The 25,112-nt window shown below is 37.5% G+C and overlaps 1 protein-coding gene across 6 annotated transcripts in view; it reads left to right on the forward strand.

Annotated features, from left to right (window-relative positions):
* The window catches only part of STXBP4 (syntaxin binding protein 4), a 110,671-nt gene extending 86,741 nt beyond the window's left edge, over positions 1–23,930 (forward strand). For 5 of the 6 annotated variants that reach the window (XM_081970412.1, XM_081970413.1, XM_081970411.1 and 2 more), the window contains 2 exons: positions 7,774–7,831; positions 22,258–23,930. In XM_081970412.1, coding sequence (XP_081826538.1) covers positions 7,774–7,831; positions 22,258–22,372 — 173 coding nt within the window. In that variant the 3' untranslated portion in view covers positions 22,373–23,930. Of the gene's footprint in view, positions 1–7,773; positions 7,832–12,322; positions 12,660–22,257 lie in introns of all 6 variants that reach the window. The other variant, XR_014176771.1, reaches the window with a different exon arrangement.
* The last annotated feature ends 1,182 nt before the right edge of the window (positions 23,931–25,112 follow it).

Consider the following 25,112-nt stretch of genomic DNA (forward strand, 5'->3'; position numbering starts at 1 on the left):
CACAAGTCTTAAAGTTCTCAAGTTTGGACACCCCTGTACTATGGCATAAAACTTCATAAGTGAAAATGCATAGCTTCCTCCAAAAAACACCACAAGCATCAAGTAAACAGAAAGTCATTACCCATGTGCTTCACTACTTAAATGGTATTGCATTTCTGCTTGGATTAAAACAAAAAAGCTTTGTTTTAATATAACCACCTTCACTACACACTGCAACACTCAAGGCACTGTTATAGCATGGTAGCAAATAATTTACCAGTAGTGCAAGCAAAATACAGTATATAAATAATAATCTGAGAGAGAGACATTGAAATCAAGGGGCAGTCTTAATTTTATCCAGATAGCTTATTCTGCATTGCCAATGTTGGAATATATAACTGGATATACAAAATATATAACTGGATATACAGCTTTTCCTCTTGTTAATTATTTATAATTTAGACATATGTTTCAATCACTCAATGTTTTGTATGTGTCTGGAAAAAGGAATGTATTCTAGAAAACAACCTGGAGAAAGAGATATATTCTAAAAAAATCTTTCATCTTCAATACTCTGTACAGACACTGTTTCCAGTAACTTCAGCAATTTGCATGGCCACACCTTAGTAATTTGAGATTACATGAGCAGTTAAATATCTGTGGAGATTCTCAGTCATCCAGGTTATGGTGGTCCCAAGGTGCTTTTTTCAAAAGTGCCTCTTGAAAGAAGCACTTTTGGAACATGAGCAGTAAGAGCATGATCTGCACTTAGTTTTTAAAAACCTAAAAATATTATTTTATTATCATTTAAAATTCTTATCTTTAGCCTTCATATGGTGCAAAATATTATATTGGTCATGTCTATAGCACTATATGCTAGGATCCGTTTCAATGTTTCTGAAAAGTTAAATAAGGATTAACTTGTGGAGCATTTCCATTCTAATTCCCAAGTAAAATTTCATGGGGAGCTGGCTTCTGCTTAGCTCTGCTCATACTAAAAATAGTCTGACCCTAGACTACGGAACTTGTTGATTTCTATCTCTTCGATAGCTGAGCATGAAGAGAGAGAGAGAACGCTGCCAATAAAGATTATAACAGAGCTAAAAATTATACTCCTATATTCAGATTTCTGGCAGATCATAAAAGCCCAGTCAACTGTGCCTTGAATGTTAACTTTGGATACATTTGTTTGAAAATCCATTCATTTGCTTTCTTGGCTATGCATGGCATTCTCAAGAATCTTCTCCAACACCCAAGGTCAAAAGTATCAATACATTTTCTATTCCGTTTCTTCAATGTTTGAATTTTGGCTTCCATAGGGTATCGTAGGGGGAACCCTTTCCGGATAGTTTTGTTATACAGAATTGGGATACATGGAGAAAGAGTTTAGAATTTTCTTTAAAAAAGAAAAGAAAAAAAAATAGACAAACAATAGAACACAGTAGTCTTAATTGGTATTCTCTTCACTGAAATGTGTATTCAGACTGCTGTATTACAAGCTCATCTTCAGCCTATAAACTCAGATGGTTTCAGTTTACTGAATACAACAATTGTTCATGTTTGATTGCCTTCAGCAAAGCATGCAAAGGTGTTTTATTGCTTTGTTCAGTGCTATGTGCTCATTTCGCCTAGCATTAAACTCCTGCTTGGATTAAAAATTAGTCACAGCTGGGTTTTTCCCTTCTCAGTTTAATAACCCTCCAGATCCACGAAGGTTTCTCTGATTTGAAATAGTGAGAGCCTTTGGCCTGACAGAGTTATGTTGGTTTCTTTCTATAAAGATGATTTTCTAATTAGATTTTGAAAGCTTCAGCTTGCCATATTTTAAAATGTCACCCGAATAAGGAAAGGAACAGTCTTCGTGCACATTTTAAATGATCATTTATGAGTTTTTTCCAAACTACAGTTCCTCATTTGTAGCTGGCAAGCTGTACTCCCATGTGTTGTGAGGCTAATGGCAAGCAGGAATGAGTTTTGTTTTTCTCTAAATAGCAATTCTCTGTTGCTAATGCATATTCATGCTATCTTTGCTCAGTTTTGAAATGGATGGAGTTCAGTAGATGAGTGAACATAAACCACTCCCCGACCTTTAATTCGGTGCTAATTCCCAGTGTAGATCTGTTGTTGTGAGCACATCTTGTATTGACATAACATCGTGCCAGATTGGACAAGCGTTATGCTGTTCTTCATTGGTGAAGTGCCATTTTATCTCAATCAGCAACAATGACAAATTAGTTCTAATTGTTTGTGCTATAATCTGCAATGCAGGGGGGGAAATAAGAATGTTCCTTTAGCAGATTCTTATTAAGATGAAAATATATACTTAGCAGAAGCAGATTAAGGAACGGGGGAGGTGTGTAAAATAAAGGCACAGAATTTGTAAAACTTTTCATGTCCTGTCATATGAACAGTATTTAGAACTAGCCATTTTATCCAATGTATTCTGTCAAGTTCACCTTATTTTGATTTGGAGTGATGAGGACTGGTTTTCATTCAGTCCCCAATTTAAGAATGCATTTCATTCTCAAGGTTTGTCCTTAAGTTGAATTTGTATAGAAGCTGGCGCATTGTATAAATACTGTACAAGTAATACTGTGCAATGAACTTGGGCCATTGTGTATTTAACGTGAATTATTGTTTATTTAACACAAATTTTGCCACAAATCAGGCTCTTTTCTTAAATGGGTCATTCTTTAACCGGAGACTTGTTGTACTGTTATAGAACATCAAAGGGGAAGAAATCAATGCAGGTTATTTTCTAGTTGACGTTGAGTTCAAGTCTATGTTTGCATTAGTAAAGGTTAGAACAGAGCGCAGTGAAAAATAAAATGTCACCCCGCTTATGGAGCTAGCAGTATTGGGTACAGTAAGGATAAAAGGGATAGCTTTAATCCCCAATATTTTATCCCTATTAAGATTTTAGATATTATGAGATAGCACTTCTCTCATTCTCCTGGATAAGAAGCTAAATCATTGATACGAAGTTTGTATGACCCCCAAGATTTCTGTTACTTCCATCAATAGTTGCGTGGAACTATTGATGGAACTGGTTTCCTTATGCTATCTAATAATTTTGTGAGTTGCAATCTAAAAAAAATATTTTGGACTAACACTGCTACATAAGCAAATTTAGCATTGAGCGACAGATGCTGCATTGTTTCTTCTCCTTCTGATCCTGTTGGCTAGAAGAAGATGGCAGTTTATGTCTAAGTGATATCCCATGTTTCTCTATCTCTGCTCAGGGGAGACAGAGCCTTGATTTTTAGTATTGTTATACCTGCAAGGGCTTCACAAAGAAACATATTGTTTGGGTAGAAAGAGAAAGAAATCTGACCTCAGAGATTAGAATTGCTGAGGGAGCAAAGAGGGGTTTAGCAGGGAATTCAACTGAGGACAGGGAAGAAACAGGAACACCTAGGAGACAGAGGGCTATAATTTCTACATTGTGCTGCTGTTTGCTGCAAATTGCCTATTAACTGAACTTCTACTTGGCTGAGGTACCTTCAGGGAGCATATAAGGAAGCCAGTTCCCCATAGAGTAAACTTACAGAGCTGTCAAATAGGACTTCAGCAGGAAAGGTCGAACAGGAGGAATATTTTTCATTGTTGTTCATCAACAAAGATGAAAAGGCTATTCTTGGGACCTGCAGGGGATGGGCCATGTTTGTTTTCCTCTGTGAAGATGACAATAGTCCAATTAAGAATGGACTTCTGGGGGAGGTTTGGTGAATTGAAATGTCTCCTTGAAAGCAAAGCCAACAACTCAGCAAAGGTTAAGGAACCAACAAGTTGGTTTCTTGCAACGCATTCAGATAAGGAGAGGATGAGAGAGTACTCACATGTGCGAGAAGAGTGCAGAACAGTAGTTTTCTGCAGTCTGAACACCATGAGATAATGGGATTGGCCATATTCTCACAACCGAGATGGAGCCTTTAAGTTTAAGGCCACTAAGATTGCAAGCCACCCTTTCTACTCTCCTTCCAAAATTGCCCATTAATTATCGTAAAGCTCTTAGAGACCTTCAGAATGAAAAGTTTGAAAAGTCTTTAGGTGAGTTTATCTTGAACCAAAGAAAAATTAATTATAAGCTTAAAAATATAAATCAACAGGAAAAAAGCTAAATAAGATTTTGATCTAAGAATGTTATAAATAGATTTAAGGGTCCAGATAAATTTGGAATGTTGTTGACTTTTGCCATAAGACTTTAGAATTGCGGTAATTATAAAAAAATAAATACCGTCTGCTATCCTGGCTATTGGAAGTCATATCAAAGATAGGTTACTTTATGATTTTAGAAACGACACCAGAGGGGACTAAAGATAATAAGCAGAAGAAAGAAAGGACATGTACGCCTCTTCTTGATGTCAGTATTTTATGGGGACTGGGACTTAGAAAATGAAAAAAAATGTTATCAGAAACCTTAAAAGATACATTTTAACAATGGAGCCAGAAATTAATATCTAAAATATCACTGCTGTCAGTAATGATGTCTGCTTCTAGGGATAGAGTGTGTTCAAGATATGTTAATAAAGGAATGATTGATGTGTAACACATTTTATCTGACAGGATAAAATACAGAAAGTGAAACTACAAATGACAGGCGAAGAGAATTATTTGGAAAAGGACACTAGAAAAGCAAAAGAAACTGGCTGAGACTTTAAAAATTAAAGGGGAAATTCAAATGATAAACCAAGAGAATGACCTAGAAAATGTTTACTTATTGGATCTACAAAAGAAGCATGATGAAGTCTTGAAGCAATCTGTGATAGAATAAAAAAGAATTAAGGAGAAATCAATTCCTTTGATAGTTTGTGATTAAATTAAAGAAAGGAAGGAATATAAAGTTGATTTACCTGATCAAGATTAAAATTAATTAAGTTTTCTTTTGCAAATTTTAGCAACCCTTTATGGACATTCTTGCTGATACCATGATTGAAAAGTTGGCATTTAATGGATTTGCCTATAGATAAAGAATAAGGGCTGAAGAGATATCTGTTTGTAAATGTATAAGTGGTGGAGAGTTACTAAATTTGTTTATAATGAAGGTCACTCCTTTATATGTTTCTTTTCTTTTTATTCTCTTTTTGTTTTTCCTACACTTTTTATTTTCCCCTCTTAAGTTTAGTTTGTATTAGTTTGACTATTGTAATCAAAATTCTTATTAAAAATTATATTTTAAAAATTGTTCAGTCAAGAGTGTTTGGGTAGGAATTCAAGGAAGTGGTGACTACAATGATATTATCCTTTGCTATAAACTGTAAATCAGGCGTACCTAAGGATAATCTCCTCTTGAACCAGGTAGCCAAATTTCAGGTAGAAGAAATGATGGGAAGTAATCTGACCAAGAATGGAAGTCCCCCCAAATTCCTCAGTGATCCTGCTGTTTCATTTTCCAAAAGAGGCATGGGGATCTGTTCTCCTAGACTGGGTCCTAACCAATAGAAAAGAAATGTTTGAAGAGATTAAAAAATACTTATCCAAGTTAATTGCTAACCATAAACTCACCCTAATGTGAAGTTTCAAATAAATTTGACCACTAACCACAAGAAAACCTAATCCAAACCTTACCCATATGCCAATATCAATATTAACCACTGCACCAGCGCAAAAATAACTGTGATATACAACTACTAACCAGAAAAACACACTTATACTATCCCTCAAACTTAGCTATAGATGTATTTCTGAAAATTTTGAACAATCAAGAGTAAAATCCAGCTAAAATGAAGTTCAGAAAGAACAAAGTTTAAGGGCTTTGGTATCAGTCCTAAGGGGTCATTGCTAAAAACGTAAGAAAAAAATGACTAGGAATTAACCAATAAGTTAATGGCATCGTTTCTTCAATATGTTTACTCAGTTTTGACCTATGTGAGCCAAATACTTCACTTCTGAGTAAGTATATAAAGGATTGTCATCTTAGGCATTGAGTATTACTGAGGCAAGAGTTAGCAACTCTTCTTAATTTGCCTCAGACTCTACGAAATACCCTCACAAAGAATGTTTTGTAGAGAATGGCCTGCAGAACTGTCAGGAGGAAATAACCAGACACATTCATTCCGTTCAAAGCACAGAAGAGTTTGTCATTACTACTTCAGTACAAGACTCTAGTCAACTAACCGTCAAAGTTAAATTGGCTCTAGATATGGGTCAACAGATTTCACAGGGGGTTAGACTTGGATCTCTTGTGGCAATGCAATGACTCCAAACTGATGACTTGCTTGACTCTGACTTTCAGATCTGCATGCTTTTCTATAAAAACTGCCACTGGCATTTAAATATCTAATGACAACTCTTCATAGAGACAGAGCTTGATGGTTCCAGCCATCCTTGTCTAGCTCTAGTGCTTGACTTTTAACTTTCACACTGTGAATCAAAACCTTAGTTTTTTTGCATGCTATTTAATCATGTCAGTGACTACGTTGCTTAGAGACAAGATGTAAAAATTAATAGGCTAGGATACTCCTGCATTTTATTTAAGCACAAGGGCATTTTCACAGAGAACAAGATGGGCAAATGATGACAATGACATAATTGTGCAACAGCTTGTGACTTACACACTTGCATGATTATCTCATTCCATGGATTTTAGAATCATCACTGTTTGCTGGGTAAGTTGGTAAGTTGCTATTTGCAACACATTTTCGCTGAGGAAATTTCCTGGAAAACACTAGTATTAGTAGGCTGTTTATGGCAAATGTCCAGTGAAATCAAACTCTTTCTCTGGACAGAAATTCAATCAAGGCAGAAATAGATTTTGGTGGGATTTCTTTTCAAATTGGCATTAGGCCAGAGATCTATACTTTAATTTGTGCAGTTGCAACTCTTCAACTTTATATGCTTCAGAAACAATCTGCCTACCAAAGCTTTTAGAGCCCCTGTCATAGTAGAAAAGGCTCTAAAAAGCTTAATTAAAAGAGGAAACCGAGAGGAAAAACGTTATTTTCTATCAACAAGTATTGTATAGAGTGCCACTTGTCTAGTCTGTACTTTACAAAATAAATAGCAAGCTCACAAGAAGTCAAGGTCTCTGTTGTATACATCAGACAATGCATGCAAACCCATGAAATCTGCATGAAAAACCATTTCTTTGAACTTCACTTGAAATGTGAAAAACCTGCTGGTGGTTTTGATCTTATACTGTCTAATTTCCTCCTCTGCTAAATGTGAATTTCCTTCAAGTTTTTCACATCTAACATTTTAACCTCAAGAAATGAAGCCAGGGTGTTGGCATGATCAAGCCCCTACAACGTACTACTGGAACCTTTCTAGCCATGAGTTCTCTGTTTCGGCTCCTTGTTGCCAATGGTTGGTTACCTACATTTTCTGAGTGAAGAAGCAAACAAGCAGTCAGGACCAGAAACATAGTGGAGAAGTTTCTGTTCCCGTTTCTTTTTCCTTCTGCTTTGGGTCCAAAGTAAGAAGGCAAAAATGAACAGGAGTGAAATTTAGGGAGACTGTCTCTCTGAGAAACATGCAAACCGGGAACTTCTCCTTTTTGAAAGTGATGGGTCTTTCAGAAGTGGGTCTTAAGACATGTTCCTACCATAGCTCCCATCATAGCCAGGATGTTCAGATGAGATTGTAGGAAGTAAGGATCAATGTAAAGACTTTCATCATCCATCTTTAAGTTCTCATGCTGATTATTTCTTCTTTTTGCGCTCAGCAAAATATTGTTTGTCTTGAAATGAAATAGTTTGATGTGTATATAAGCATGTCTGAATGTGAAATGTGTGGTATTGAGAGTGATTCATTCCATTTTGTTTTTATTCGTGTTTCTCCTCTCCCTTGACTTAGGTCTGCCTTATGGGTGGGAAAAGGCGTATACAGCAGATGGAATCAAATACTTCATCAAGTAAGTACATCACTTTCAGAAGGCAGTTATAAAATATATAAATAAAATAAAAGTTTATAATCTTGGATGCATGTGGCCACTAAGGAATATGATCAGTATGCTAGTAAAAGAAGAGAAATATGCTCTAGTTAGCACATGAGGAGATGAGGAGATTCTTCCTGTTCAGTGTTAGACCAAGCCATCTTGCTACCTCCAAGTCATACACATTTGATGTTGATTGCAGGCAAATTAAGATTCGCATAAAAGAGATGTAAACATATAACCTTGTTCAGAAATGGTTCCCACCTCTTAGTTATGTTGCTGCTGCTAATCTATTAATTATTAATGTTTATCTTAGCATAGACTCTCAGAGCACACCCATGTACCAAAGCAGATCACTTCACTCAGATCGCATGCGCCACCTCCGTGCATGTGCACAGCCTTCCGCACCTGTGCTTTTGGCGAAAAAAGGGCCTAAATGGGATGCCGTAGAGCCGGTGCAAGTGGGTGGGACCACCCCCGATTTCCGCTACCAGTTTGGCTGAACTGGTAGAATACCACCTCTGACTTCACTTTGCTGCATGACAGAAGCAATGTGATTAAAAGGGAGCATGTGCAAACAGAGGCTTGACTCAAAAAGCAATAAGCTTTTTTTCATTGAGTTCAAAGCTCTTCTCAGAATGCAGTTTAGAGGCTGGTCAGTAAAAGGTTACTCTGCTTCTTAGCATTTTGTTTCTATAAAAATACGGGAACTATTTCTTCTTTCTGTCCTACACCTCCTTCATAATATGTGTGTAGTGTTGGGGGGTTGAGTTTGGTGTCAGTTTGTGTGCTTGTTCTTCGTATTAATCAATGTCATGTCATCACTCAAAAGGTGTTATACATTTATCAACAGCAAACTTTTATCACTGAAACAAAATGAATGTGTGAAATTTCATCTCACTCAATTCAAACAAATGACTTTTAAAAATTTTCCCCAAAACTGAGTGATACTGTGAGATATATTTTTGCAGAAGTCTAAAATAGGTTACTAATCTTCAGGAAGGATGGTGATTTCTCCAGTCCTCCTCTCCCCTTAAAAATTAATATTGATCCATTTTCTCCTTTGTCATTTAAATCTCTGGTAACTAACAGATTCTCTTAATAAACTTCCTTTGGAATAGACCAGTCCTGAAAGAATTTCGCAGACAGAAGCACTCTTAAAAGAAATGTAATGGGTGGAAACAGGAAACAGGATTGCCAAAAGGTTTCAAAAACTTAAAAGAATTTTTTTTAATTATATATATACATAATAAATATACACAGCATCTTACAAACAGTGACACAGCATTTCCATTTATACAACACAGTTTTTATGAGTAAACATCCACATTTCAGTCAGCTAATCCCAAAGGGAATTTGGCAAATTTTCTTTAGATTAGAACATACAGTGCATTTTTATGTTATAGAGGAGCCAGAATATTGATGCCATATGGCACATATAGCTTGGAATTACTCCTAATATTGCCCTTTTGGTGTTATTTGCTTCACCTATTGCTTGTATATATTTAGCTGTTCCTGGGATATGGGTAAAAGTAGTTTGTTTCTCTTTTATCAAAACTATCCACTGCTAAATAAAAGGGGCTTTAACTCTTCTAGTACTAAACAATATCAAAATAAACAATAACCAGAACTTCCAATAAGATGACTAGAAAAAAGAGTTGGCACTTCATTAGATGTCATCCATTAGGTAGTTTTGAGATTGTTTTGCACGGTCGCTTCTACATACCTGAACCTTTTTTAGATTGGAGGTTTATTTACAATTTTAGATTATCTATCCATCTATCTATCTATCTATCTATCTCACTCACTCAACAAAGACAGAGAGGTAGATTTAACAAAGGGGTAGTCAGTAATCAAATTGGATCTCAATAGATATTCAGACTTCAAAGATTACTCCTTCACATATACTAGAACAGTGATGGCGAACCTATGGCACACGTGCCACAGGTGGCACGCGGAGCCATTTGTCAGGGCATGCGAGGCGCTGCCCTGTCAGCTGGCCAGCGCGCATGCACGCGCTGGCCAGCTGAGTTCACTGTTTTTAAAAGCCATTTTTCGCCCTCCCCAGGCTCCAGAGGCTTTATAGGAGCCTGGGGAGGGCGAAAAGAGCCCCTCGCCCCCCCCGGAGGCTTCCCTGAAGCCTTCGGAACGCTTAAAACGGCCCTCCAAGCAAACCGGAAGTCACTTCCAGTTTGCTCGGAGAGTCGTTTTGAGCGCTCCGAAGGCGTCAGGGAAGCCTCCGGATGGTCCCTGAAGCCTTTAGAACGCTTAAAACCACCTTCCGAGCAAACCGGAAGTGACATCCAGTTTGCTCGGAGGGTTGTTTTAAGCATTCCGAAGGCTTCAGGGAATTTTTACAATTAAAAGCCTTTTTACAATTAAAAGCCTCTGGACGATCCCTGAAGCCTCCGGAGGGCCTCAGGGGGGCGGGGGAGGCTCTTTTTGCCCTCCCCAGGCTCCTATAAAGCCTCTGGAGCCTGGGGAGGGCGAAAAAAGCATGTACAAATCGGGGGGGAGCGCCTGTTGTGTGCGCATGCGTACTGGGGGGGTCATGCATTGCATTATGGGTGCGGCATGCCCACACACGACCCCCCCCCCTGCGCTCCTCCCACTTGTGGCACACGAGCCAAAAAAGATTCGCCATTGCTGTACTAGAATATCCCCTGGGAGGATTTCTGCCAAATATGGTAGCAGGAGAAAAACACTATTTTTAAGCCAGAACACTTTAGACTGACTTCTGCCTGCCTCAGCAAAGAGTTAATGACAAGATGAAAGTGCCTTTGTGAGAACATGTCCTCCACAAACTGTTAATTGGTGGCAAACAGGATGTTGGAAGGATCCATAGACAGGCATGAATCAGCAGTCACCTCTCAGGGCCAGTCAGTTATCCAGACCACAACCAAAAATTGCGGCCATGTTCCAAAAAGATATCCTTTCCTTAGAAAAGAAGAGTCTCAAAAATATTTTTAATCAGATGGTCCCATTCAAACTTTAGTTTAACATGTGTATATTATATAAAGAAAAATTAGTAAAAGAAGTAAATTTTAGTCTCTTCTCTCACTCTTTGGTATTGGAAATAGCTGCAGTTATGAGGGCCTTAAAATTATTTCCCACTGTTCTGTTTCCAGTGTACAAAATTAGGAACATGTCTTGGTTGTCATGGTAATTATAATTCCCCATATCATTCTAACTTTTAATATACTGTGCCTGAATACTTCAGTTTATAGCTTGGGGCTATTTTCTCAATTGCATTTCAACTGAAGGTGATGGGTTAAATTATATGTCACTGTTGTAAGGGAAGAGACTAGTAAATGCAAGGGTATTATTAACTCAGCAGATAGCTTGAATCCGTAAGTTTGAATAACAATAAATGCAATAAATGCTTTACAGAAATGGCATTGACTATTTTTAAACTGGAATAGTAAAAAAAAACCTCTTCTTCAGGTTTGAAATTGACTCATACTGACCACACAGGGACAGCCATGTTATTTTCTTGACAATGTTGTTAAGACACCTTCTGGAACGTTCTTTCAGTTTCACCAAACAAACCTACACTTCTGGAATATGCTGGTGATCTCTTATTACAGGCTGTCTTATGTTTATGTTGGAAAAGATGTTTCTGTCTATTAATTTAGAAATAAATTCTAAAACAAAAGTATACAGCATAATCAATTAGGTATTTTATGAAATATAATGTCCTAAGAGTTACTTACTTAATCTGAGATGTCAAACTTTGGTATAGATTTCCCAGTCTCTCTGTTAATGTTCTGTTAGAACTTTAATCTGCATTATTTGCTAAGACTGGCATGTAAAATAATATATGATCCTATAGTCATGCTTGAGCTATAGGAGACTGCCGCACAATTCACTGTGAGCTTTCTTGCACATGATCTCTTAGAATGAATGGATACTACAAAGCAAGTAATGATTTGCACAGATTTTATTCAGTAAGATAAACATTTTTTAAAAACCATCCTTATACGTTTTCTCATTGGAGTTTCCTATTAGTCCAATGCAGTATTAGTATGGGCTAACATAATGAAACACTGCAACTAAGAGCTGCAGTGGCACAGTGGTTAGAGTGCAGTACTGCAAGCTACTTCTGCTGCTTGCCGCTGCTTGCAATTTGGCAGATCGAATCTAACCAGGCTCAAGATTGATTCAGCCTTCCAGCCTTCCGAGGTTGGTAAAATGAGGACCCAGATTGTTGTGGGCAATATGATGACTTTGTAAATTGCTTGGAGAGGGCTGTAAAGCACTGTAAGGTGGTATATTAAGTCTAAATTTTAAAAAAACAAGAACTTGCCTAATTTTTCTACTGCAGTCACTGAATCAGCCTTCTTTTGGTGCATAGCAATTTCCCGCATATTTAATTATAATTCCATTGTGCCCATTTTCTACAATACTACAGTTTAAAAGGGGAAAGCTCATAAAAATTCACATATTTTTCAATCCAATTTTCCCTTACAGTGCCTGTGCGCAGTTGTGTGCATAATTATGGAACCAAGAACAGCATATGCATAATCGCGAGAAGCACATACTGAATGATAACTGGTTTCTAATATTCGTTATTAGCCTGAAAAGTGGAAGAGTTAGGTCAGTTCGAAAAATGTAGATCAAGTACCTCAGCACTCGACTGCTTCAAAATTCGTCAAACTCGTCAAATTCGGTATTTAACACATTTTGAAGCAGAAATCTTGTCCCAGCACTTGTCTTTCTCCCAATAGTCGACACGCAAGGAAGAATTTGCTAACATTGGCTGCTTCGTGACTTGCTATTTCTTCTGGCTGAAATAGTGGGTCACCGGGTTAGTCGTGGTTTTCTCAATACCCATCGCTTTTAGTATTCATTGCATCTTCTGAAGCACATTACCAACAAGTACCAAGTACCCCTGTACATTCTTTCGTATCCCTCTTCTTCATTCCCAAGGACATGCAGGTTAAGGATTTTATCACTTAAATCGAATGATGGTACATGGTTTTAAAGTTGATTGATTATGCCTGATACGATGCAGCTGGAGCGTAAGTGAAAGTTTACGCATTCTGTGATGATTATGCTCAATCCTGTGTTTTGCACCTTTTTTTACAATTAATATTAAAGCACATTTCTGCAAAGATAAGCAGTTTGAAATGTAAAGCCAAAGAGAAATAGGATAAGGCATTTAATACGGCATGAAGCTTCATTTTGCAAAGTTTGGATTTGTTCCCATTATTAGAACATATTATAAAAAAGGAGGAAAGAGATAGAATTATGTACCCAATTGATGTAGAATATAAAAGCTGCCTTTTCTTTGGTGAAAAGCGTAATTTTGTACACCAAGTATGCTTAATACTGAACGGCCTTCCTAGATAATCTCACAAACCATGCAGTGGAGAAAACAGTACTGTTGTTTTATGTGCTGTGCTGTACATATGTACTGTATCACAGGCAGATTTTTTTGTCCCCCTTCAATCAGCAACTCTTACAAAGTCACTACTATTCTTTCACAGATACTATTACTTACATCTGTATACATTTTTAAAATTTTGCTGTTTCAAAAAAGAAAGCTCCATCTCTTTGATTTATATGGGCTACCACCGTTGGCAGTCCAGGAATGATATTTTGGAACAGATAAGAATTTACAGGTTATACAAACTTGTGGTTTCCAGGAATGCTTGTCAGTTCCAAAATATCGTTCCTGGAAACCACAGTTTGTATAACCTGTAAATAGTTGAGGCCTTTCTTTGGAGAAAAATAAGTGTGGTATCTCTTTATCTAATCTCTGAAATGTGTGAAGAGCTTGTTCCTCGTCATGTATAATGAAACCAGGATGGACAGGTGTGCCAAAGTATTGACACGCCTTCACTATTTCCCAAAGAATTCCAATTTGTCATGAAATAAGGCATGAAACTCATGCAAGTAAATGTCATCTGCCTTCTAGAATCCATGTGTAGCAGACACATTGTTTAAGATGAACAATTTCACATGCTCTTGTCAATAATAAAACAAAACATAAGCATAAAAGATTGGATTTCAGAGATAGGTGAGTTAGCAATATATTTTAACACACACACACACACACACACACATGGGCTACCATATATATGGTCAATCAGAAAATGTCACATTTCGGATATTTTGAAAAGGCTTGGTTAATATTAAAAAAATCATTTTTAAATATTTACAAAATCAGGTGAACTTGGGATATGGTTGTAATTCTAGGGTCTTTTGTGCAGTATTTTCTAACCTTTTTCTTAATTTGGTGTACGGTAAATTATTTTATATTATTTTATGCATGTCTGTCTGAAAATGGATCAGTACAAGTATTTGGAGAAGCATTAACATAGTCGATAGGTTAAACTAGCATGCCTGGGAATCCTTGTGATGTTTGTTGTGGTCTGGCCTACCTCAAAAGGTATAACAATAGCATCTTGAAAACTTGTCTATGTTTCCATTCTACTCCCTCTTATGCTAATAAAATAAAGGAGGGGTTATTCTCAGTTTCTTAGGCTTGCTTTGAGTCTGGACCATCTAATTGCTTATCCAAATCCCTCATTAATGGTTCTTTTGTACCAAGTTCATTTCTGAATTTACAAATACATTGCAAAGGGATAGAGATGGGAGAGGGAAAGTCTGCGGAGTAACACAGTGAAAGACTACATGGGAGACAATTTACAAGCATGATGGCGTATAGCACATTAAAAGAAGAGGATCCAAAAGTTGTTGGAGCCCATAATAGTGCTTTTATAAAAGTGAGAGCAAAGCAGACATCTGGGCTTGTTCCCATTGTGTGCCAGCAATGCACCTCTGGATTCTCTGTCAGGCAATCTAGAATTTGCACACAAGAATTAATCGTCACAAGTCAGACATCAGGACTCAACAAGTACAAAGTAATAATGGAGCATTTTAACTTCTCAGGGCATCCTAATAGAAATCTCAGAGAAGCAATTTTGGAACAAAGAAACTTTGCTGGCATAATTGAGCATAAGAGGTTTTAGGTTATTTCAAATGGTCTGAACAAACACAATGAATCTAACACATTACAATTTTTAATTGATAAAATACTTTTTGACCAGATTTTTCCCCTGATTTTTGATTATGATAAAAACCTGCTGGGCCTGAATTAAGAGGTACAGATTCTGACTTGGCCTCGTGCTTTTCAGTGAAAGGGCTATTTCTGATTATTACCATTCCTGAGGTATAAATAATGATTTAGTTCCCAGCTGTGTTTTTCACAACGTCTGCTTGGAGGAGCTTGACTGGCAGGCTGAGTATTCTTGCTAATGAAAAAATGGGCATAACAACATGAAAATGGACTACAGCAATTTAATACAAAGGAAAGATTAGCGCAATACTGGCTTTTATGCAATTTCCTACATGGTAAAGCACAGTCAGAAATAAATTGATTCAGCTTCTAGACAGATGATGATGTCCATCTAGAAAACAGGCCTGAAGCTGGTGCAAAACTGGCATTTTCAAGAAGTCAGGACACTTCAAAAATCCTTTTTTTCCCCTCCATCAATCTAGTTAAGCCACCGAACAGCCTAAGCAAAACTCCAAAATGCCAATTTATACAAAGTAAATTCTGAACATCCTTATCCAGTCACATAAAGAATATATTTTTGCCACTTGTTACCAATACTTTACCAAGCTGCTTTTTGCATCCTTATTTTCCTTATTATCTGTTTTTGAAATCTGGCTGCATATCCTGGACATTATTTGATCCTGCTTTCCCCTGTTATATGTCTATCCAATCTTCTTTCATTTACCCCTTATTTCTTTGTAATAGGCCATATTCTGAAGCAAAGATAGGTAGGATAAGAGCAAGATAAATCCTGCTGATTTTTTTTCACATCCAATAGTTTAAGAATCCAGAAAAGCTACTATTCTGCACGCCCTGTTGGATGATTGAAATTTCCTTAGCTATACAGAAATAGAACAACTATGGACTGGCAAAACAATGGAAGTAGAAGCAATTTACTTCCTATTGGCTTCTCGGTTGAGTTTCCTTATGGAAAGCTGGCAGGGAGCATCAAAAACCTTTCTTCCTTCAACCCTTGCTACTTTCTCACTGTTCCTCCTTTCTTCCTCTCTCCTTCCCCCTTCCTTCCTTCCTCTCCCACACTTCCTCCCTCTCTTCCATCCTTCTTTGCTTGCTTGCTTTCCGCCCTCCTCCCTCTCTCTCCCTCCTTCCCTCACTTCCTCACTGCACCTCCCTCTTCCTCATTCACTCCTTTCCTTCTTCCCTGTCTTTTTCTATCTTCCCTCCTTCCTGATTCCCCATTTTGCTTGTGGGAAACTTGCAGGGAGAAAGTCAGCGGGGAAGCCAGCAGGAAGTTGCAAGCCCAAGGCCAGCAGGCAGGTAAGTGACTGCTTCCGGATGGCGGAGGGAATCAAGGATCTGCAGGTCAGGAATGGTAGACAGGAGTGCACAAGCAGTGCCTTGTGGGTTGGGAAGGATGTGTGCACTAGAGATGGCATGTGATTTGAGGAGGGAGCTTAGGTTGGGAAAGGTGCCCCAGGATGCACAAGAAGTGCTGTGTGGATTGGGGAGGGCGCATGAGGTGCAGGGCAGGTTAAGAAGGGTTCATGAAGGTTATGGAGGTAAGAGGTACCATGCAGATCAACTAGGGCACCAGCACAGGTTAAGAAGAATGTATGGGAGTAGGAAGAATATGAGAGGTGCCATGCCAGTTAGGAATGGCAGACTGGGGTGGGTGGGTGGGTGTTGAATGGGTTCTGGAAGTGATCTAGTGAAGAGAAGGAATTGAGGAAAACTTGTGGAGAAAGAATTAAGGTAAACTTCAGAAAAAGGATTCCCTCCCAGATAAGGAAGTGCAGGGTTTAGAGTAGAATAGCTGAAGAAAGAGAAGATAAAAGAGACAAACAATGTTCAGTGCCTTAAGAAGTAACCATTTTTATTCTTTCAGCATTTTTGTGGATTGCTTCCACTTTAAGATGGATTTTATCAATGTATTCATTAATGGAAGGCTGAAAAGAACTAGGATGATAACAATAAGCAATATTGTATGAAAGGATGAGAAGCAGAGAGGAAATATTGGCCAGAAAGAAAGCAACCACAGTATCCTTGTCAATTCTATACAATAAAAGCCAAGATCAGCAACACCCTATTTATAGTTGTGAGAAAGGAAAATGTTTACATGCAGTTGCAGGAACAGAAAGGAGAGAAAATGAAAGGCTTACCTGGCTTTAAGCCAATGAAAAAAATAAAATTTTATTTTATTGTTACATCTACCCATCTTGCAGATATAATTCTGGCTGTCTTAACAAAATTTAGGAACAATACAAAATAAACAATAGCCAAAAGCAAGGACAAGCATGCTATGCCAACCAAAGAAACTAGGAACAACCCATCTGGGCGAAGCTGTCCTCTTAACATTGAGACCTGGGAAAATAGCCAGTTCTTAAGAGCGTTCCAAAAAGCCAACTTAATCCTGGGTTGAGCCATAACAGAAAATGTAACACTAAATAGAAATGTATCTCTGTCCTAACTCAGTCTTCTACCTTTGATGTGACAGAAACTAACTTCTGATAAAAAGATAATGCAGGAAAGTTGGTACTGGTGGCAAATAGTTCTTTTTTTCCCCTTTTCATCTGTCTTAAAATCAGAATATATTATTTCTATAATATTGCTTTGGGACTTTGTAAGTAGGTTTTACTACAAACTTCGCCTAGAATTTGACAAATTTTAATTGAGGAAGAAATCACCCAAAGATCCCACATAAGATGTCTTCTGAAATGACAGGTACAGCTGTGTGAAAAAGTCCTGAATGCTTTACGGTTTATTACATTTTTTGGATAGCCCATTGATTTTATGATATTTTATGCTAACTGCTATGCAAATATTGTTACATTGAAATAAATAATGGTGGTTTTTAAGTGAAAAGCATACGCTTTTTGCAATTTGGTGCTGTTTGGATGGGGATTGAGAATTTTCTTGCATGCTTACAATGCATGCTTACAATGTCTATGAAAACAGATAATACAATACATACAATAGTAGAGTTGGAAGGGACCTTGGAGGTCTTCAACCCCCTGCCTAGGCAGGAAACCCTATACCGTTTCAGACAAATAGCTATCCAACATCTTCTTAAAGACTTCCAGTGTTGGGGCATTCACAACTTCTGGAGGCAAGCTGTTCCACTGATTAATTGTTCTCACTGTCAGGAAATTTCTCCTCAGTTCTAAGTTGCTTCTCTCCTTGATTAGTTTCCACCCATTGCTTCTTGTTCTACCCTCAGGTGCTTTGGAGAATAGTTTGACTCCCTCTTCTTTATGGCAACCCCTGAGATATTGGAACACTGCTATTATGTCTCCCCTAGTCCTTCTTTCTCTTAAGCTAAACATACCCAGTTCCTGCAACCGTTCTTCATATGTTTTAGTCTCCAGTCCCCTAATCATCTTTGTGATTAACTTTGAGATTAACTGATTCATACCCAGTGGCATACGTGTTGCAATTACTAAGGCCGATTCTAGTGTTTTGTTAACATTTTTATTGTTTGTGGTCCTGAAAAGGACCTTTTAGGAAACCAAACATGGTTACTAATATGAAATTGGCCAGCCCTTATTGCTTATTACCAGGCGGCATCGCTTCAGCATAGACTGTATAAGCCTTTGCACGTGATCTTTGGTGACAATATGGTGCCAGGCTGTAATAATGGATTCAATCAGTTCCTGCTTGGTTTTCAGATGCTTCTTGCTTATTTCGTAACCAATCTTGGCCCACAAGTTCTCAATTGGGTTCAAATCTGGGCTCTGAGCTGGCCAATCCAGGAGTCGAACACCATGCTTCTTCATCCACTGCTGGACGGACTTGGCTCGATGATCTGGAAGTAAAAGTCCTTCCCTACAAGTTGCTGAGCTGAAGGAAGCATGGTCTTTTCCAGGACTTCAACATACTGCTGGAATTCATGATTCCCTGCATGATTTGTATCAAACCAATACCAGAAGCAGCAATACAGCCCCAGATCATCATGTGCAATGGATGCTTCACAGAGAGATTCAGGCAGTATGGCCTAAATTAGTCAGCTGGAATTCTTCTGACATACTTATTGCACTGATTCCCAGTCAAGTGGAAATTGCTCTCGTCACTGAAGATGACCTTGGCCCACTGTTCGTTGGTCCACTTGGCATATGTCTTGGCCCACGCATGTCGACGAGAGCAATGAGCGTCTGTGAGCAAAGGTTTATTTCAAGCCCTGCAGCCTTTGAGCCCTCTGGCAAGCAGTCTGCGACGCACTGTGCTTGTGCACACTTTTACATCACATGTTTCACCCCAAATTCTTGTAATCTGAAGGTGAGGTGAGCTTCCTGTCAGCCATCGAAATGCGTTGCAGAGCCCAATCTTGCCATTTTGTCGACTTTCTTGGTCTTCCAGAGCAGAGCCTGTCATCAACTGAACCTGTTGTTTGGTATTTTTCAACCACTCTGCTCACTGTGGTGCGATGGCATTTCACTCTCTTGGCTGTTTCTGTACAGGAGTAATCCTCTTCATGAAGCACAATGATGCAATGCCGCTGCTCAGTACTGATGAAAGCAAAGGCCTTCATCCTTGCCTGCATCCAGAGCTAAATTAAATTTCTCGATGCTTTTCATGTTTATTTATAGTCAGAGTGTATGACAATATTGATTGGCTCATAGATTTAGCCGCTGTGCATTTTGATTGGTCAGCCAAAGCTCCCTGCTGATTGGCTACTTTCAATCCTAACATTCTCAAAAATTCAAGTTATGTTTGTTTTAGCACATAAACTCACTCAAAACCTTTAAAAGACTTTGGTTATATTAATAAAAATTATGCATCTCAATCTAACTACAGAAATTTTCATCAAAGTACTAATTTTGCATGGTTTCTATGAGTGAAAAGTTGATTAAACATATAAATACTGCTTAAAACTGAAAGCATGCAGGATTTTTTCACACAGTTGTATGCTATTTGGCTTTCTTGGTACCCATTTTGCCACATTTCCACAATGAAAGTGCTTCTGTTTAACCTTCTTTGACCTTGCAATACCAGCCTTCTCCCCAGCACAGGCTACCTATCCCCCACAATAACAAAATCAAAACTCCAATAACCTGTGCAGTAATGGTCACTGATGCTTAAATATATCTGGAAAGCCACTATTGAATGTACAAAATGTTACTAATTAAGCAAGTGATTGCACTGTACTGCTGACTAAAGTACCCGAATATTTGAGAATATGTACACTAGGAGAAACTAAATAGCTCTAATTATTCTGAACGAAAAATATCTGAATTAAATTCTGCTTTGGCAAAAACAAGTCTAAATAGAAGTTGCAGAAAACACAGAATTTTCTTTGACCTCATTCTGCAATTACCTTTGAAGTTTTAAAATCATTGTTCTCCTTGTTGGATCTATTTTTTAAAAAAAAAAATTATCACATTGTACAAATCTATTGACTTTTTTCTTGCCAGATTTGGCTCCATTTATAGGTAGCTCTCAACTGGAAATGGAAATCTGGTCTTAAATTGAGCATTCCATGTCACTAGACCCATTTTTACAACATTTTTTGCGGCAGTCATTAAGTGAATCCATTCTTCTGAATGGTTGTCTTTTGCCTGGAAAATATAGATCACATAACTATGTGACACTGCAGCCAGTCATAAATCTCAGCCAGTTGACAAGTGCCCAAAGTGCAATCACATGACTGCAGGAAGCACAACATGTTATAACAGCTGGAAGCGCTTCATACACTTTATAGATGGTTTCTTGAGTGATCGATGGTAAATAGATTTGGATCTGGTTATATTAGAACAAATATTGTGTATTGTAGACATGAATAATATGCGTAATGTTGTATGTAAACAATGCCATGTTGACCTTTGAGAATGCTAATGATTTACACATAAATTACGTGATGCAACAAGAAGCACAAATCTGAAAATTTAGGTATCAAAGACCAAGGTGGATTATTTATTTGATTGACAAGAAAAACCATTGCAATTTATAAGCAAGTACATTAAATTCTCTACCCTTTTCTGAAGAAATGGAAAATTTTTAAGATGTACAAATGTTGGAAATTTTGTAGGAGTGAAGGTTCAAATGAGTGAAACTATAAAAGTGCATGCTTCCTTTATTGCTGCATTGCTGTGAGAGTTGACATATAACAAATATGGAAGTTGGATTCAATAAAAATGGAATATTTAATGAAGTACTTTGGTTAAAAACAAGAGGAGATAGCATCAGGAATGAATCAGTGCTCATTAAAAATGGAGTAAAGGAAAAATAAGTGGCCAATACATTTGGGTTTGATCATATAGAGAATTTATGAACACCCAATTGCATAAGAGAAGGAATGAATAAATTAAAAGGAGGAACGAAAAAGTCATAGTTGGATGGAGCTGGTGCGTTCAAAAATAAAGAGGTTTAAAGATGCCACCCAATATTTAGATGTGATGAAAGAGTGGTTTGAAAAGATAGAAAGATATGGAAGAGTGATACTGAATGGGGTTAGTATAAATTAGATTTAGTTTCCCTTTTCTGATTTTCTGCCTAAATTGATTAAATTTAGAAAGAAAATCAGAGAACATCTCAATCAAATGGATTAGGAAGGTGTAAATTCATTCATACATATGGGACTTCTCTTTTTCAGAATGCCAACCAGACAGACATGACATTTGTGCATATGTGTTTTGTGTGGTTGATGCCAATTGGCTACATAAGGATTTATAAATAATGAATTCACTATTAGTTATTTAATATTCTTCTTATAGCTGGGAAGAGCAGATGGGAATTAGCCATGTAAGTGCCTGTGTTCACCAACAGGTAGAGTGTGGCCTAAATCTAACTTAGAATCATGGGCTAGGAGAAATGTTTCAAGCAACACTAAGAGAGAGGCTATCATACTATTTTATTTCTTAGAGGTACAAAGTAAGTTTTATTTATATTTATTAGAGTAAAATATAAAACTTAAAAACATTCAAATAACCATTCATAAAAATAAACTGACATTTATGAATAAATCGCATGTCAGATAATACTTGGGTCAAATTCTGAAATTAGATTTTCAGTGAGTAAAGTTCTGAAATGTTATCTTTGATGGGAAAGTTGCTTCTATGACAGCTGGTCCTTTTTCAACAGAACTATTCAAATATCTTTCTGTTTAAAGATCTGCATGGCTATTCCTCCTCTATAAATGGTTTTGCTTTTTAAAGTAAAACCTGAATTGCATATTTCTCAATATTAAAATACATTTTCCTTTTCATCTTTTAATTGGCAAAGCAACTGAATCATTACAGTAAATTTATCTCCCTGTATCAAGGAACTTCACTGGTAGTTTTTCCACAACTTTATGCTAGCTTTTTTTTCAAAACATCTGGCGTACTTTATTGATGGGTAAGATTTGAAGCTGATCTCTCAGAATAATTGTTGTTGGTTTGTTTTCTAGCCATGTGACACAAACAACATCCTGGATCCATCCCGTCACTAATGTACTTGCCTTGTCCTGCTTGGAAGGAAACGAGGATGATGGTTTCAGAGAACTTCCGGATCCCCAAACCTGAGACCATAGATAAAAGACAACCTGCTTCCAACAGTTTATTCATCAACAGAAATAAATTAAAGCTTGGTTATTGTTTCTGTACAACATATTTTCAGGAGAAACAATTGCCCTCACAAGATCAGTATTAAACAGAAGAACCAGTTTCATATTCCAAGAACTTAATTTTAATATTGTTTATGTCCTTCCCATTACAAATTCACATTCTTTGCAAATCAACCATGAATATCTTCTTGCATTCCTGATAATTATTGCTGGTAACAGATGATATCTGGCCGAAGAGCTGAATTGTTTCCTATTGTCTGTTATTCATTAGTGCTGAGTCCCTCAAGCTAGTCCTACCATGAGGTAGATTTAAAAGACTAGGGACAGAAAGTTTGGGGGTATAGAAAGGTAACAAAAACAGTTGTTGATTTTCAGGTTTTGTTTTGGTGCCCTTGAGTCAACGTTGATCCTGGTGATACTTTGGACAAGTCCCTGAAGTTTTATTGGCAAGATTTTGGAAGTGGTTTGCTCTTGCCTTCTTCCTAGGGCTGAGAGAGACTGGCCACAAAGTCGCCCTGCTGGCTTTGTGCCTAAGGCAAGACTAAAATTCACAGTCTAGATTTCTAGCCTGGTGCCTTCATCACTTCATTAGATTGGCTCTCCAAACTAATGCAGATTGCAAAAATGCTATTGCATTTTTACTGGAAGAGATGATGGGGGTTGTAGCTTAAATATATACTTCCTAGGATATCTTGAGGAATTTCCACTGGAGTTGGGTAGCAGTCAGCACTATTTGTTCGCCTAGATCTGGAAATATCAGCCTAGCCACTCTATACCTGATAGAGTAAGCTGTAGCCCACCAAAGCTTATGGCGTTTAATATAACGTGTTAGTCAGAAATAATGCTACAAGACTCTTTCTGACCGCTACCATAGACTAGCATGGCTGTCTTCTTAATGTCGTTACCAAATTAATGATGTATCTGTTGTGCAACTCTTTAGCCCCATACGTTTCCAAACAACTATCAGTACATAAAAGTAAGTAATTGCATAGCAGTTTTATCTTACGCTGAGCCATAGTAACATTTCAGCAATCTGCAGATGTTTGAGGGTTTTTCAAACATATTAGTAGCTCTTCAGAAGTAAGTCGCTATGTCCAGTGTATTTCTTTTTCCTAGCATCATATTGCTGGTCAGATAAGTTCCACTCACTTCACATTTTTTACTGACATGTCATGAAAGCAGATTATTTTTTATTTAAAAGCAAAATATTTTCCAGCCTTGACTTTTTTTTTTAATAAGTTACAACATGTATTTCATTATGCAGGCAAATGCAAATGGGATATGTAGTCTTAAGATATAGTGCCCTAGCTGTTTGTAAGTATTAGTAGTGTTCTTAATAGTTTTTATAACAAAATTAGCCTAATTTTTAACTTTTTAAATTTCCTATATTATACATTTTCCAAATTTTTCACCTTTTCTCTTTGCACATAATTATAATAGGCTAATGAGAGACATTGTACTGTTATTGCATTCAATCTTAATAGATGAATAAATGATATTTCTTTCAAGGTTTTAAAGTTTGAAGTATTTAGTCTTCTCAAAGCTGTGATTAGGAATCATAAAAGCTAGAAATTTTACTATAACAGATTATAGTAACTTGCTAGCTGTGAACTAAGGGGCATATTCCAAAACACATGCTTAACAAGGCAAAACCAAGAGTTGTGTATAAATTGGGAGTTTTATCTGTTTCCAAAGTGTATAGTAATTGCATTCCCTTTGTCCTGTATATCAGTGGTCCCCAACTTTTCTGCAACTAGGGACTGGTTTCAGAAGAAAAATTGTCTTCCACGGACTGGAGCCTGGGGGGAATGATTTTGCGTACAATCTAGATCCTGCACATGTGCAGATTAAGTTTCATTCGCTCGCCTCCCACTTGCGCAGACCAGTTCCTAACAATCCACAGACTGGTACCAGTCTACGGCCTGGGGGTTGGAGACTCCTGTTGTATATCAGTCAGTTGTTTCATGAAGTGAGAGCAGTAAATAAATTTGTATATTGTAATGAAAGCCTGCTGGCAAGGGAAACATTTTGGAAATAACTTTGCCAACTAAAATTATATTAGGTAGCAATCCAAGATATAACTTAGAGAAGATCCTTATTACCTACTTAGTACTGTTTTTGTAGTCATCGTAGCATAGAAAGCCATCCCATCTAAGTACAGCCCCTACAAGCTGCGAGGGGCATCTCCCTATGATTATCCTAATGCTCCCCTTTGCAACAGCTGGCTTCTCTTCCTTGGCATCTGTCCTTGATTATAGTTGTTGCCAGAGATTCTTGGACTCTACCAGTCAAAATCACCTGTTTTGTGGTCAAAGTGATGGGAGTTGTAGTACAACACAGATCTAGGAGACTACAATTTCCCTCTTAATGTTTGGGATGAGGCAATGCAGGTAATGTTTATTTCTATTATTATCATTGGAGATATTTCATACACATTGCAGTCCATAGCTTCATAAAACAGCCTTCTGTCATCTACAGTATATAGAGATGTGTTTTGTGCTGTGGTAGTTACATAATTGATATGACATTTCAGTAATTACTGGGGGGGGGCATACTTAATTTGTAATCCATTTGTAATAACAAGAATGATGAAATTGACATGTAAATGATCAAGAAGGAATTGCCAGAAGCTCCCAACTTAGTATTCTGACATTTGACCAGCAACGTTGGCTCCGAAAGCCAAAAACAAACTCCCATGG

This window comes from Natrix helvetica, assembly GCF_964273705.1.
Source record: "Natrix helvetica genome assembly, chromosome: 1".
In the NCBI taxonomy this organism is placed as follows: domain Eukaryota; kingdom Metazoa; phylum Chordata; class Lepidosauria; order Squamata; family Natricidae; genus Natrix; species Natrix helvetica.